General features: G+C 47.6%; 1 protein-coding gene across 1 annotated transcript in view; it reads right to left on the bottom strand.

The window, feature by feature from the left end:
* Window positions 1-14501, bottom strand: part of BAZ2A (bromodomain adjacent to zinc finger domain 2A) — a 34324-nt gene extending 19823 nt beyond the window's left edge. The window contains 1 exon segment of the mRNA XM_045553611.1: window positions 14318-14501. Within this exon segment, the coding sequence (XP_045409567.1) occupies window positions 14318-14321 (4 nt within the window). The 5' untranslated portion in view covers window positions 14322-14501.
* Window positions 14502-14932: the final 431 nt, after the last annotated feature.

The following is a 14932-nucleotide window of genomic DNA, read 5'->3' as shown; positions in this document are numbered from 1 at the left end:
TACAGGCATTCACCACCATGCCCGGCTAATTTTTTCTATATATTTTTAGTTGTCCAGCTAATTTCTTTCTATATTTTTAGTAGAGATGGGGTCTTGCTCTTACTCAGGCTGTTCTCAAACTCCTGAGCCCAAACGATCTGCCCACCTCGGCCTCTCAAGTGCTAGGATTACAGGCGTGAGCCACCGCACCTGGTGCGAAATAGTCTTTTAAAGACAGCTTTGTAGAGGTTAAAAAAAAAAAAAAAGTTAGAAAAACCAAGCTACAACCCTGGAGGAGTCTTTCCTCTGCGTAAGCCCCCACCCTCTCAACTCCCAGCCCAATTTACCCCTCTATGTTAGATACTAGCCCTCTACTGTAACATTTAACATTCTTCACCCTTTTGTTTTTATCTCCAAGGTAAGGCCATAGTCCCACTCCCAGGTCCACAAAAGGTTCTCAAAACCATCTCTTTGACAGGAAGCTATGGAGATGGGGGTGTTGGCAGGAAAAGCATATGTGATATATGCACCACTTTGTTTTGTTATTATAGTTGAGCTAAACATAATTTCTGTGTTATCCTATCTATAGCCCCAGATATCTGAAGATAGTACAGTTACATTAGTAAAGGGATTTGAAAAGGAGAATATATTGCAGAAAGGTGATCATAATAGCAAAACTCAAACTATCCAGCATACTTTTACTCCTTATTTATGGAAAAGAAAATACCTTGTTCTCTAAGAATATAAGCCAGAAATGTCAGCAGTGAAAAACTGATTGATTAAGAGGGTACCCCAAAGAATATTATTGTTATGTCTACAATGGTTATTTCCTAATGTTTTGGTTTCGTGGCTTAAATATAAGAGTCATGGAGAGAACAGTAAGATACTTATATTTGTAAAGTGCAGTGGCTCACTGAGTATTCAATGAGTAGTATGCACCCTCTCCTGAATACCACCAGGAATGAGAAGTGACACCTTTGATCAGAATAAATTTAACTTTGTTAGAACAAAGAGAAGAGGGAAGAAAGATAGGAAACAGAAGCCAGAATTATTGGTAAAGTCTGACGTATCAATCAGATACTTGTGATGTACTAGTGCATACTAACTTGCTACTTGAGAGACATAATCTCTCTTGATACAGAGAAGGCAACCCCTTGGATTATGTTACTATTTTTTAAAAAGGGCAGAAGAATTCAGATTGGCTTCTTTATCAAGCTTCCAAGATGAGGCAATAAACAGACCAAGGTGATGTTTTAAATAACCTCTTTTTAAAAAGAACCAGGTGTAAAGCTTTTAAAAGGATGCATAAATTGGTTAAGAACTACCACTGGCTAAAGTTTGCAAGAGTTATATTCATGAATATGCTATTATACATGCTGCATATTAGCCCCCATTGGTAGATATGTGATCATAACATAATTTTGAACATGAAATATAAACCCTGTATAGTATGTCACATGATAGCGGTAAGATTTTTCCAGCTAAATACCATAATTGTCTTTACTTCAATCTACTTTAACTGAAATTAAACAAATAAAAATAAAAGCAATTTGTCAAACACAGTAGTACATGACTGTAATCCTAGCTACTTGGAAGCTAAGGTGGGGGGATTGCTTAAGTCCAGGAGTTCAAGTACAGCCTGGACAATAATAGCAAGACCCTATCTCTAAAAAATAAAATAAAATAAAGGCAATTTGTTTTATTTGTTTTTTGTTGATTTAAGGAAGAAAAATTTTTAGGACTGACTTATCCCCCATACAGGATTTCACATCTTCACTCTAAATTAAGAAGCAAACCCCAAACCTGCTATGTATCAATGAAAAAAAAACAGGTCTCTGTAGAAAACAGACCCCAGGGTCATACAGAATTTCCCTGTTATAGTTAAGGGCCACTCCTCAACGTAGGGAGTCTCAAAAATAAGCATCATGAGATTAATAATCTTTCTGAAATAAAAGGACATGAAAAGGGAAAGTTCATTCTCTAATCTCGAGGTTAGGTTCCTTCCAAAGCTTATACCACAGAGGAAAGAGGATATTCAGTAGTTTACAAGTCCTGGAAGTGCTATGCCTAGAGAGCCAATTATATCTGATCCCAATGTCCCCTGTCCCCCAGTTTTATGCACAGCCACCCTCCCCTGGTATAGGGGACACACAAAAATCTTCCCTCCTATGTGCACTGGACTATATCCTCCTACTCAATGATGAGCTACAGTTCACTTTTCCATTCTATATTTAAATCTGTGAGGAAACTAGTGACCTCCTCTTTGTTGCTCTGGAGAGCACAGCATATCCTATTTCATAAATAACACACTAATAACAATACATGGATGGTTCACAGAAATTAGAGAAGTAAAAGGAATGGGAAGTTATCTGGTAGCCAGTTTCCTCACCTGCCTCTATTGAAGGGTCATCAGAACCACAACTGATTTCATTTATAAGAAGCTTCCTAGACACACAAAATTCTTTATGCTGTGTAGTGAGGTCAGCAAAATGTAGCAGGCTCTAGGTTCAAATCCTAGCTCTACTATTTATTAGCCGTTTAACTTTGGACAAGCTACTGAAACTTACTGAGCCTAAGTTTCATTATTTGTAAAAATTTTAGTACCCACTTCCAGGGCTTGTGAGGATTAAATGAGAAAATCTATATAAAGGCCCTATCACAGTGTCTGTCACCCAGCAAGCGGTTAAGGAAAGTTAGCTATTATTAGTAGACAAAGAGTAAAAGACTGCTTAGTTTTCAAAAAGATAAGTAGGTCTAAATAGAACATAAATATAATTTAAAACCACGGGAGATACAACAAAACTAGGGATGATCCAGCCAGACTTCCTCAAATGCAACTTTACTCCTGATTTCAGATGTCATTTCAGGCCAGATAGGTGTGGTGGCTCACGCCCATAATCCCAGCACTCTGGGAGGCCAAGGCAGGAGGATTACTTGAGGCCAGGAGTTTGACACCAGCCTGAGTAACATAGGGAGATCCCGTCTCCACAAAAAATTAAAAGTTAAAAAATGTCACTTAAATATGAAATCACAGTATGGGAATACAAAGAAAATGTGAACAGCTCCTCTTAGCTCCTCTCCTGAAATAAACCTAAGGTTATTTCATTTTAACCTTCCTACCTAAGATGTTTCTCACAATAAAGCCTGAAGGTACACTCTATCTTCCCATCTAGAGCCAGTAATAACAGCAAAGCAAAGGAGGGTGTCTCCCCCTTTGAAGTAATAGGATTTTCACCAAATGAAAAAAAGAAATCAGCCAGTGCCCAAGCCCCAGAAGAGCAGAGCGCTCTCATGACCAGGAAGTACAATCAGGCAAGCACCGAGCCCAGTCCCAGTTGTACAGAAATGGATCTCCTAAGGGTCCCTATGTTTCATTTATAGGAGTTAAGGGACACTACCCTATAAGCCTGAGGCAATAAACCCCTCCTGACATGGCCAGATAAGTTGCTTTTCTCTAAGTTGCAATCACAGAGTTACTACTACATGAGCCTGTGACATGGTTTTAACAGAAAAAGACTGAGAATGCACAAAGTGTTAAAATAAATACTACAGATTTCAACACTGTTGCAGGTGTCCTGCCTGACTAATTCTAACCCTCTGGTCTCTGAGGCTACTACCCCAGAAACACAAGAACCATTAACACCCTTCAGCTGGACACTTCGGTTCCTGCAGCTCTCTGGTCCATTCTTCTCATGTAATACACCAAAATTCCATAAATAGGAGGTTTCTAACTTGTTGAGCGGAAGAGGGGAGAGGTGGTGAGAGATTTCTTTTTCTTTTTTTTGAGACAGAGTCTCGCTCTGTTGGCCAGTCTAGAGTTTCGTGGAGTCAGCCTAACTCACAACAACCCTGGGCTCAAGTGATTCTCCTGCCTCAGCCTCCCCAGTAGCTGGGACTACAGGCGTGTGCCACCACACTCAGCTAATTTCTTCTATTTTTAGTAGAGACTGGGTCTCACTCTTGGTCAGGCTGGTCTTGAACTCCTGAGCTCAAGGGATCCTTCCGCTCGGCCTCCCAGAGTGCTAGAATTACAGGCGTGAACCACCACACCTGGCCGGGAGAGATTTCAAATGTTTATCTTGACTAAACAGCAAAGGCAAATGATCCTACTACATTTTAGCTTTATAATTGTGAACGTCATGAAGGATATTTCTCAACTCTACACATCTCTGGATTACCCACCATACTCTTAATACCGAGGTTCCCAACCAGGGGAAATTTTGCCCTCTAGAGGACATTTAGTAATGTCTGAAGGGGTGAGATACTGGCATCTAGTAAGCAGAAGCTAGGGATGCTGCTAAGCACACAGGACAGGCCTCCTTTCCCCCCACAACAAAGAATTATCTGGCCCAGATATCAATAGTGTCAAGGCTGAGAAATCCTGCTTTAACACAAAAACTGCCCCATTCCCGACCCACGCCCCGGGAAAGTTCCAAGTTTTCACTGCTCCCAGTTTCTCACACTCTACGTAATGATGCTTTGACTTTTCTGTCTAAAAACCCCTTCTCGCTGGGTAAGCCATTTTCCTCCACCAATAAAGAGTTCTAAGTGCCAAGCCACAAAATCAACATGCCCTCTTCTCTAGTCAGGATAGCTCATTCTGACAACCCTGGTAACAAGCTTCTCTTGAACTCTGACTCAGGTAAACTATAGCATGTACTGACTGAGGTTCATTCTCTCTCCTTAACTCCCTTCCCTAGCCAGGACTCCAAGTGAAACACGAGGAAGATCATGAAAAAAGAAAGATTATACTAAGAAGGAGCTACTCAAATAAAACTGTTATGTCCAGGGTGCTCAGAAGAATATACAGATGACTATTCTCTGTCCTTATTTCTTCTGCACTAGATAGGTTATACAGCATCAATTGGATATTAAGTTCTACCATTATATCTCCCGCACCGAATTTAGTGCTAAGTACGCAAAAAAGACCAAAGGAAACATTTGTTGAATCCATGGACTAAACAAATGAAATGAGTAAATCTACCTTTTCTGCCACTACCAGCTTACTTATCCAACAAAGGTCATGGGCTTTGCTCTTACTATTTTCAGAAAACCAAAAAAATTCACTATTCATAGAGATAAAAATTTCTAGAGGGAAGAAAGACCCAAATTTTGGCATATTTTAGATAGCCATCCCTTAGAGAAAATAAGGCCTGGAAACAGGGAAGTACTGAGAATGTAAAAAGGCAATAAATATAAGCTCTAACTTAGTGAAACGTTCTGCTTAATTTAACTGGACACTGAAGGTACATGGTAGGTTTTAAAATATTTGTTAACTAAATAAAGAAACCACATTAACAACCTAAGTTAGGTTTTCTGCCACAGCCTTGGTCACTTCACTGTCAGAAAACTGGGAAATGTCTCTGAAATTGCAGGACACTAAAAGCCACAGTCTAGGTTATTTCCCTCTTTTGTCTCTGATTATTTTTCAGAATTTCAACTCTAATTGTTAAGGACTACCCCCTTTTCTCCCCAAAGATACCCTCTTCCCGCCAAAATTAGCCGAGTAGGCAGGTTAAAAACCCCACTAGTGAGGTAGATTATGGACAATCCAACCCCAGAAGACTAAAAGTAATAAGACCACCTGTCTCTTAAGAACTTCCCCCTTTTTTTTTTTTTTGACAAATGTTGGGTAAGGTTACAAGACCCTTTTAGTTTGCAAAATGCCCCCTTAATAATTATTCCCTTTAACTAGAGTGACAAAACACTAAGCCAATGCTACTTTTACTGCTAGTGATAAGAACAATTTTCAGACCTCTTTAAAGACAGGCTTTTTGTTTTGCAGAATTTTTTAAATTTCAAAATTATGTAGACTGAGAAGCTGGTGAAAAATGGTCCTTCTGACTCACATGAGACAATGCTCAAAAACTATTCGTCTTGGGCTCTGAGGTATATGAGGACACCAACATCCTAAGAAACATCCTAAGAAATCAGAAAGATTATTTGCCCCAGGAAATAGTTCAGGGGTTTTATACTTCACTCTATGTCCCAGGACATAAAAATGTTGGCATTACTGCTTCACTTGATACATGTCATACAAGGTCAAACATCCTATCAGTTATTCACTAACTTCCATACTGTTTTAGCAGGTTGCTGTTTGACCTCTGTAGAGGTGACAAGGAAAGTTAACAGCAGGAAGACACTGTCAGTAACGCTAACAAGCTTTGCTTCTCTTTTGGTAACACCTAATTCTAGAACCACAAGATTGCAAGATGAGCCTCTAAGGGCATTCTAGATTTCTGGCTGGCCTGAGGTCACCCCACATAGTTCTCTTTATCCTCAAATTTTGTCTTTTAGGGAGAGGCTTAAAAAAAAAAGTACCAGTCAATATTAAAAAATCTACTTCTCTGATAGCAGAATGCATCCACTTTACAGGAAGGCCACGAAAGGTTTGCTTCATTCAGATTTCAGATCAATCATATACCAAATGAAATCACTATTTTCTCAAACCTAGCTTCTATTTCTTCTAAAGGTCTAAAGAATAAAGAGTAGCTCTTTCTCTTTTCTTCACTTTTTAACCCCCAACAGGGAAAATCAATTTACTGTTCTATCAAGTGCCAATTTAGGTAAGCAAAGGTTGAAGAAAGGGGAACATCAAATCAGTGTCAAATCAACCCTATCAGGAAGCAACAAGGAACCAACCAGTCTATGAGAGGGCCAAGAAAAAGGATGCTGACATCACATGGACTTATTTTTACTATTTCCAGAATATCTACAACCCCAACAGCCCCAGTGAAAAGAGCAAGGATGTTATCTTATTAGTGATGCTGCCACTTTCACACGATCACATATGTTACTATCCTGGATCTTTAATCTAGGGATCTACATCTAGGTGGAAAGTCTTTGACTGGAAAAACGGTGAAAGGATGATTTAAATGCCAGGCTTCTGTAGTTTTCGGGATAGTCCAAATGATCTTAAAACTTCATCTTTCAAAATTTAAAATTCTGTGGTCAACTCTTGTCCCTAACCAAAGCCAGTGTGCAAGAAAATGCCTGGGGACACAGCACACAGTTCCATCACTGTATGCTATAAGAGAAATCTCCTGAAGTTATCAAGTGGGAAAAACAGAAAATCTGGGTGCATGACCTTCTACAGAACAGAGGAAGACCTTACCACTCTTCAACAAGAATAATAAGAAAGAAAATGTTCTTTTATGGACTGAAGAGTAAGTCATATGATAGCAAACTCTCCTAATTAGTTGGTTCTGCTGAAGGTAAAACCTGCAACGCCCTAAGTCAAATAAGAGGCTTCACACTGGGACTGTCCTTAGGCTAGAATCACCACTGAAGAACAAGCTCACCAATTTCACTCTGCAAATCAGTCCCTACCCCCACATAAAAATCTCACTCATAGTTAAATCTTCCCCATCCCTTCCTCCTCCTCCACTTCTCAGAATCTACCCTGCTTCACTTCCAAAGCTCACCTGCTCAGGTGCTCTGCAATACAGAAACCATCATACTTAAGAACATATTAACTAGGATCCCACTCTCATGCCACAAAAGATTCCAAGTCTTCATAGCAGTTCCTTATGCTCAGGGAATTTGCACCACCTGTATTGAGAGGCTACTCTGCTGGTGGATAACTGAGTTTGCTTCTCTATGACCTTTACCTCAAGGGGAAAGAGAAGAAAAAACAAAAAACAGAAAACCCAGACACGGAAACTGAGATGATGCTCTGGAGGGGGATTAGAATCAGTGAGTCAAGTGCAGTGGACTACTTCCAATTGACAAATTAAGTTCCCCATCCCCCGGAAAAAAAAAATCGAAAGGTCTCTCAGACCACACGATTGGCAGGAGCCAAGCTTGCCCAGAAGGTCTCAGAAATGAAACCAAATCTGATTAAAATGGACATTTCAAAACAACAAGAGACGCAGCAGCAAACGCACAGCTGCCATTTCCCGGCCACTTCCTGCGGGAGGTTGGGGGAGGGGCTGTTTGTCTACTGATGGAGGTGGAAGCTACGCCCCCCCATCGACCCCCAAAGGATACAAGTCCTCACTCCAATAACCTCTACAAAGATGGCTGTTATTGACATTGCCTTCTCCCCAAAATCGGGAACACCAGGAAAGAAAGGGATGGTGTGAGATCATCTTTTCTGCCACGGAAACGGGGATCCCCTCAGTGAGGAATCTCCTTGGAAAGGAATCCCTCTTTATTCTTCCCTTCTGCCCCTCAGCCCAGCTCAAGTCCAGACGCCTAAGCATCAGCCCTATCACCTCCATCCCTGGAGTGGGGGGATTCTCCCGGGACGCAGGGGCCCGGAGCCAAGCGCAGCACAGCCCTCAGTAAGGGCCCCCCGGCTGTCCATGGTCAAGAGACATATGCCGTGGTCACAGAGGGAGACACTCTCAGACCCCGGGAAACCTCTTCTGTCCTCCACTCACCGCAGCCAAAACGCCCCGTCACCCGTAACCGGGATATTCACCCCGCCCAGGGAACCCCCTCACCCACTCCTCGCACTAGGACAATCCCCACCCCCACCGAGGAGGTGGAGCCCCTCCCGGGGATTCCGCCCCGAGTACCCTACAGGAGTCATCTCCGCCAGCCAGGTGGATTCTCCGCCTCCACGCCGTCGTCGTCGCCGCCGCAGCCAGGAGCCTCTACAGCTCCTCCCGCCCCCGCGGCCCCGTCCGGGGTCCTCAGCTGACTCGCCAGCCCCAGCCTCCTCCCAGCCCCCAGGGCAAGGAGACCCCGGCGGTGGGTCGGGTCCTCGCAGGAAATAAGCTCTATTCCGCTTCCCGCCCGGGAGAGGCTCGAGCCGGCTCCGGAGACTCTGTTCCCCCAGGGAAGTCTCGGATGGAAACAGGCTCTCTCCCCTCAGTCGCCTGGCCACAGACCCCACAAACCTGAGGCAGCGGCGTCCAGCCGGGATCGGGGCTCGTCTCTCCCCGGGGGACAGGCGGTTCACATGGCCGCGCTCCGGGCGCCAGAAGGGGAGGAGACGCCCGCCGGGGGAGGAGGATCTGGGGTTCGGGGTCCGGGAGGGGAGAGGGGGACGCGGCTCAACCGCGGGGCCCAAACGGAGCCAACATGGCCGGCGGGGGAGGAGTGAGTCGGAGCCGGAGGGGGCGGGGAAGCTGCGGCCGACCCAGAGCCTCCCTACGCAGCCTCCGCCGCAGGGTCCTAGCGCCCAACATCCCTAGCTTCCCGACCCGTATCTGGGTCCTAGCGCCGCTGTGTATCTTGCAACCCTGCACCTTGCGCACCTGGCAGCTCCCTTTGCACCCGCATCTCACTGAGGCTGTAGTCCTGCTTCACATAGGACAAACTGAAAGAAAGGCATGCTATATCCCAACCAAGGTTAATCTAAAGGACTAGACCCAATTTCTAGGACCAAAGGCATGTGCCACTTTAACCAGGGAGTGAGAGGGGTCAGGAAAACAATTTCAAGGGCAGTTATTTCCCAGGTGGAGTCGTGGAAAAGTGTAAATGGAAAGGTTGTAAAGGGATGGAGAGAGGCCTAAATTTGCCGCCTACTCACCTCTGTCCTGTCCAGGCAGTCTGGTCCTGCCTGATCACCACTTTCCTGGTGACATCTGCAGGGCCCTGGGCATCAGAAAGATTCCTGTGCATGGGGAAAGAAGGCTCAGCTCTGGAACCAGACAGCGAAGACCTGAGTCTAGCCTAAATGCAGTGAGAGGGTCTGGTTCCACTTAGGGGTTGGAAAAAAAAGAAAAAGAAAGGCAGTCAGGGGAGTAGAGGATAAGCAGAAAAATGACCAGCAAATAAGATGTCCCAAATGTCCACCTATTCTACAGTTACGGTACTTTTTCTGACAGGGATACATAACTATGTGAAACCCTCTGAGAACAAGAAAGTAAAATCTAGCATAGGACTAGAGTTTGGCTGTTAACTAAGACGAATATTGCAGGGCCCCAGGATGGGGAACAGTGTCATATGTTACAGTTTAGTGAATTTCTAGTTCAACCTTCTCTCATCTGTTAATGAAGAAATTAAGGCCCAAAGAGGTTCACTGACATTTCAAGGTCAAACAGTGGATAAAATATGACTAGAAAGGAAACCAGGTTTCCTTTCCTTAAAAATCAACACTTTGCAGGCTTCAAGATAATTCCCACCAATTCAATGCAATTCTAAAAGAATTGCCTAAATTGTGCATCGTTCAGGCTGCTGAACATTCTAGAAGAGCAACAGAGTGGGGATGATGAAACTCTGGGAAGTTGGAGGGTGTCAGCAAATACCTTTTCCTCTGGAGGTCCAAGGAGAAAGAGATCTGAAAACTGGGTGGGGACAGGGAAGAGCAAGGGCCAAATCCATAGGTCTAGATTGGATTTCCTTGCTCCACCGAGGGGTGGGTTCTTTCTAAGTTTGGGGGACAGACTCCACCCCCCACTACAAATGTCTCAGAGAAGGAAGCTCGCTTTAGGAAAGCCTCACAAGTGCACAGGGCTCAAGAGAGGAGGAGAAGAGAAGGGGAGGAGGCTAAGGGGGGTTTCCCTCCCTCTCCTGAGATAAGTAGATTACCAGGGGAAGGAGCAGGCAGGTAGAAACCAAAACCCTTTCTCTCTTCCATGTCAAAACAACAGATTTATAGGTCACCTTGGGAAAAAAAATACCCCTCTAACAGCCTGCCGACCAGAAGTCCCTGAGTAAGTAGAGGCCACACTCAGGGAAGAGCTGTCCTTCCTTCTGGAGATAGGAAGGATGCAGCAAATTTCTGCTAAGGAATGCCTCCTATCCCCCAGATAAAAAAATAAAAGCATGTGGAGAAGAGAGCTGAGGGCATGAAACCGACAACTGAAGGGGGGTGGGGAGCTGGTATCCCCTTTTTTCCTCTTCCCTTTTCCAGGACAGATGAGGGCGAATCTTCCTACATCCCGCCCCCAAGCTGAGGCTAGCCAATCGGAGATGGGGCAGGAGCGCGGGGGGGGGGGGGGGGGGAGCCTGCGCCAGTCAGACGGGTGTAGCCACGCCCCTCCCCCCACACCCACACACACCCACCTCGGGCTCCACTCTGCTCCGGAAGAGCCGGTTACTCCTGTGCCCCACTGACTGCTCCCACCCCTTCCGAGCCCCAGGCCTAGTCTCCAGGGCAACCTCTAGGACTTTTCCAACCAGGAGCAGTTAGGAAGAAGGGTGTTGGATACGAGAGGACCACCTGGGATTAGAAAAGAAAATGGGGCAGGATTCATTCTTCCCATCTGGTGCAGAAAGACTACAATCATCTTCATCCCTAAGGAGACCCCCCCCCAGCCTCATCCCATCTAATCAGGGATCTTCCTTGCTCTCTTAGGAATATTGAGGCTGGGGTGCCAACATGCCCAACAGCTGGGAGTTTACTTCTTGCCAGAAGCCACCCCATGCAGCAGCTGTGCTTCTCCCTCCATCCAGACGACAGAGGGCAGACTGACCCCATATTGTCCCCAAACATTCCTCAATCCCATCTGATATGGCCTGGCCCATCACCCACCCACCTCCCTTTAGGAAGCTACTAGAAAGGAGAAGGGGCAAATGATCATTTTATCAGCAACTTGAGAGAAGAGGGTCTAGGGAATAGACTGAACCTCCTTTAAGCCAGGCCAGTGGACGAGTAATGAAGAGAATGGGAAGGGACAAATTAGCACCTGCTCCCCCTTTCTCAGCCTTCCTGTGCACCTCCCTGACTCCAAGGTCAGCTGCCACAGTGCCTGGCTCCACTCTAGAGCCAGATGGCTGGGACTGGGAGGGGGAAGAGAGAAGGGGATTTGTTTCCATCCCTGTACCTCCTTCCCTCTCTCCTTCCAGATACTCCTGGCATCCAACCCCATACACCACTGCTAACCACCCTCTCCTCCCCCCAGCTCCCTTCCATCCCCCTGGAACATGACTCAGAAGAGTCTGAAGCAAATCCTGACACTCAGGTCCCCTAATTCTGGAGGTGGGGTGGCTGGGAAATGAAAATATAAGAGAAGGAGCAGAGCTAGGGATGCAGCTGGACTGGGGGGCAAGGGAGGTAATTATTAAAGACCTCCCTTCCCCTCACTGGCTGAATGGATCATAGTGGCTTTTGTTGTTTTTACCTCAGTCCTGATTCTTCTACAGGATCATACTGTTAATAGGGTCTAGTTAGGAGACGGCTCTCCAACTAGACACCCCTCCCCCTCCCTTAGAGCAAAACAGTCTCCTCCATCTCTATATTTTGGGGAGGTTAGATTCTCCCATAATGCACCAAAAGGACCACAACCCCTCTCCTTTCCCCTCTAAGTGGGCAGGTGCCCCCTCAGATTTACACAGTCCTTTTCCCAAACTTCTCAATGGGCTTCTCTATGGTGGTCCTGGAAGTTCATATTTCCTTGAGGGTGGGGGCTTCCTTTACATCTAAATAGAAGGCTGGGCTTTCCTCACTTTCCCCAACACCCTCAGAGATTTAGCCCCAGGACCTATGCACTCTCCCCCAACAGCCCCTTAAGCCCAGAATCTCAAGATTCCGGCAGCGCCCCAGCTCCCCCATTCTGGGTGAGGCGTTCCTAGGCTAGACCGGGCAACCCTTGGCCCGAGAAGAGGGCCCTTCCCACCTGCGCTCAGTAGGTGGTGCTGAGGTCGGACCCCAAACTCTGGGAGATATGGGGTGGGGTGAGGACTATAGAAAAGCTTTAGATAGGACTTAGTTGAACTTGAAGGGCAGAGTGGAGCAGGGCTGGATAGCGAGTGTAGTCAATGTAGTTCTCTCCCCACCGCCCCACCCCCGCGCCCCTTACTATGGGGAAGGAGAGGAGTTGGGGTGGCGGTTATTCCCCCTCCCACTGGGATTAGGATGGCGTGGGAAAGCGCTAGTTCCAGAGGGGAGGAGGCGAAACCCAGACCGCGGGAGATTTTTCTGCTAGGAAGGCGCGGGGGAGGGGGAGATCCTGGGCCCAGAATAGGAAGGGTACCCGGGAGAGGGTGGTGGAGAGGCGTGAGAAGCCTCCGGATTTCGGTCGCAGAGGACTGGAGAAATGGGCGAGTAGACGATGCGGCGGAGAGGAGAGAAGAAGGGCAGCTCCCGCAGGAGTACGGTCAGATCCTGAATCCCTGGGCAGCAGAGATCCCGGAGCAGAGGACCGCAAGAACGGCCTGCCCGGGGACTACGGGGCTGGAAGTGGGTGCCAGGCCTCACCTGGAGCAGGGCAGGGCCGGGCCTCGGGCGGCGGCGGCAGCGGCGGCGCAGGTGGCCGAGCCGGGCGGCGGCGGTGCCTCCTCCCCCAGCCCTGGGCCGGCGGCGGTGGAGAGGGGGAGGTGGCGCTTAAAGGGGCAGGAGCTACTGGGGTGAGGACGAGCGCATGGGGAGGGCTGTCGCGAAGGATCCACTGGGGGAGGGGGAAGCGGGTGGCGTCTCCTAGAGGCCAGAACCAGGAAGGATCCCAGTTGGAGGAAGAGAACAGATCCCAGGAAGAGACAGAAACTTCTGCAGCGAAGTGGGGGATGGTGATAGGTCCAAACGGAAGGACTTCGGAGAGCTCTGCCCGCGCTCCCGGGGCACCAGCAAAGACCTTTCCATAAAGGAGGCCGGGAAGGCAGTGAGAGCCACAGGGACTCCAAGGAGGCCTGGGAGTGTGGGAGAGGGAACTCAAGGCCGAGCATGCTGGGGGTCACGCACAGTGCCCTACTAGGTGAACAGGTTCCCCGTGTTTCAGCTCCTCAGGGCCCCATCTCTACAGCTGTGGAGCCTCTGGAATCAGGAAGCCATGAGGGCAAAAACCTCCTACACTCTCAACCTTAATCCTGCCTCTCACTCAGTGTCCTCAGTGACTGTGGTGGGGGAGCCATCAATAATAGCCCTAGTAAGGCTGATGTGGGACCGTGAGAACTGGCTTTATTCTAGCTCAGTTTTCCCTCAACCACCACCACCCTTGCATCAACCTCAGGGGCAACAGGAAGCAGCTGCTCAGTGCAGCCCCCACCTAATGGTGGGTCAGGGTTGAGGGGGAGAGAAGACTGGGACTAAAAGCCCTGAGAGAAATTGGGGGGGAGGCACTTTAAAGACCCCCCAGCATGATCAAAAGTGGGCTTTACTTTTGTGGAGGCTAGCAGTGAGTACTGTCAAATATTACTTGACTCTCAGCAGCTTAAATGGGGGAGGAGCAAGGGGCAATACTCCACTGGGGCACGGGGAAGGGGGTTTAGGAAAACCCTGGCTTAAGGTACAATCTCGGGCTCTTCCGTAGAGCTGGAGCTTGCTAATGCTTAGGATCCCAGGGTCGGCGCCGTGCCAGCTGAGCCCTATAACACCCGCCCCTCACAGTCCTGTTTCCCCTCCTTCGCCCCTTAAATGAGCAAAGGTTTGGCCCCACCCCTGCTGAGTCAGCCAGGGAGGGAGCTAGGCATCCCTCAGGCCTTCCCCGGGGCTGGTCCCCATACTCACCCATGTCAGGCTGGCAGGGCTCCAGGCTGGGACCACCCAGCTCCTCAGTGTCCTTGGGCCCCCCTTCACGTGAAGGCTGGTGTTTGATCCACCCAAAGTGTGAGCTGGGAAAGAGCAAGAATCAAAAAGCCAATGTATGCTTCCTGCGAACCACACAGCCTGAACTGCTGTAGGGTGATGTCCCTGTGTGACAGACTGGGGTGGGGAGGGAGGAGGGAAGGGCGGGGCTTTCTCTGGGTGGAGAGAGGGAGGAGGTGAGGACAGGGCAGAGCTGGAGAAATATGGAGGAAGGTTAGAACTGTGTTGACACTCCAGTGGCGTGGTCGAAGAGGGCGGTAAAGGAGGAAGGAAATAAGTAGTTGCAACTAGTGAGAGGGAGAAGATTCTCGATAAATGCTGAAGGACGTGAACGTGTTGGGGGAAGGGGGGAAGGGATGCAAACGACCTTTAGAACTTAACTTCCCAGGTCTGCATAAGTGACGTGGGAAAACAAAGCAGAAAGGGCTGAACTATTCCCTGGAGCTTTCTCCACCAGCTTCCTACCCACTCCAGAGTCAGGACCTAGAGGAAGTGTCCCCACCCCCATAATTTAGTATTTCCCCAAATCCAAGCTTC

This window comes from Lemur catta, chromosome 6 (assembly GCF_020740605.2).
Source record: "Lemur catta isolate mLemCat1 chromosome 6, mLemCat1.pri, whole genome shotgun sequence".
In the NCBI taxonomy this organism is placed as follows: domain Eukaryota; kingdom Metazoa; phylum Chordata; class Mammalia; order Primates; family Lemuridae; genus Lemur; species Lemur catta.
Note: the sequence above shows the minus strand (reverse complement) of the source record. Positions and strands in the feature narration are given on the sequence as shown.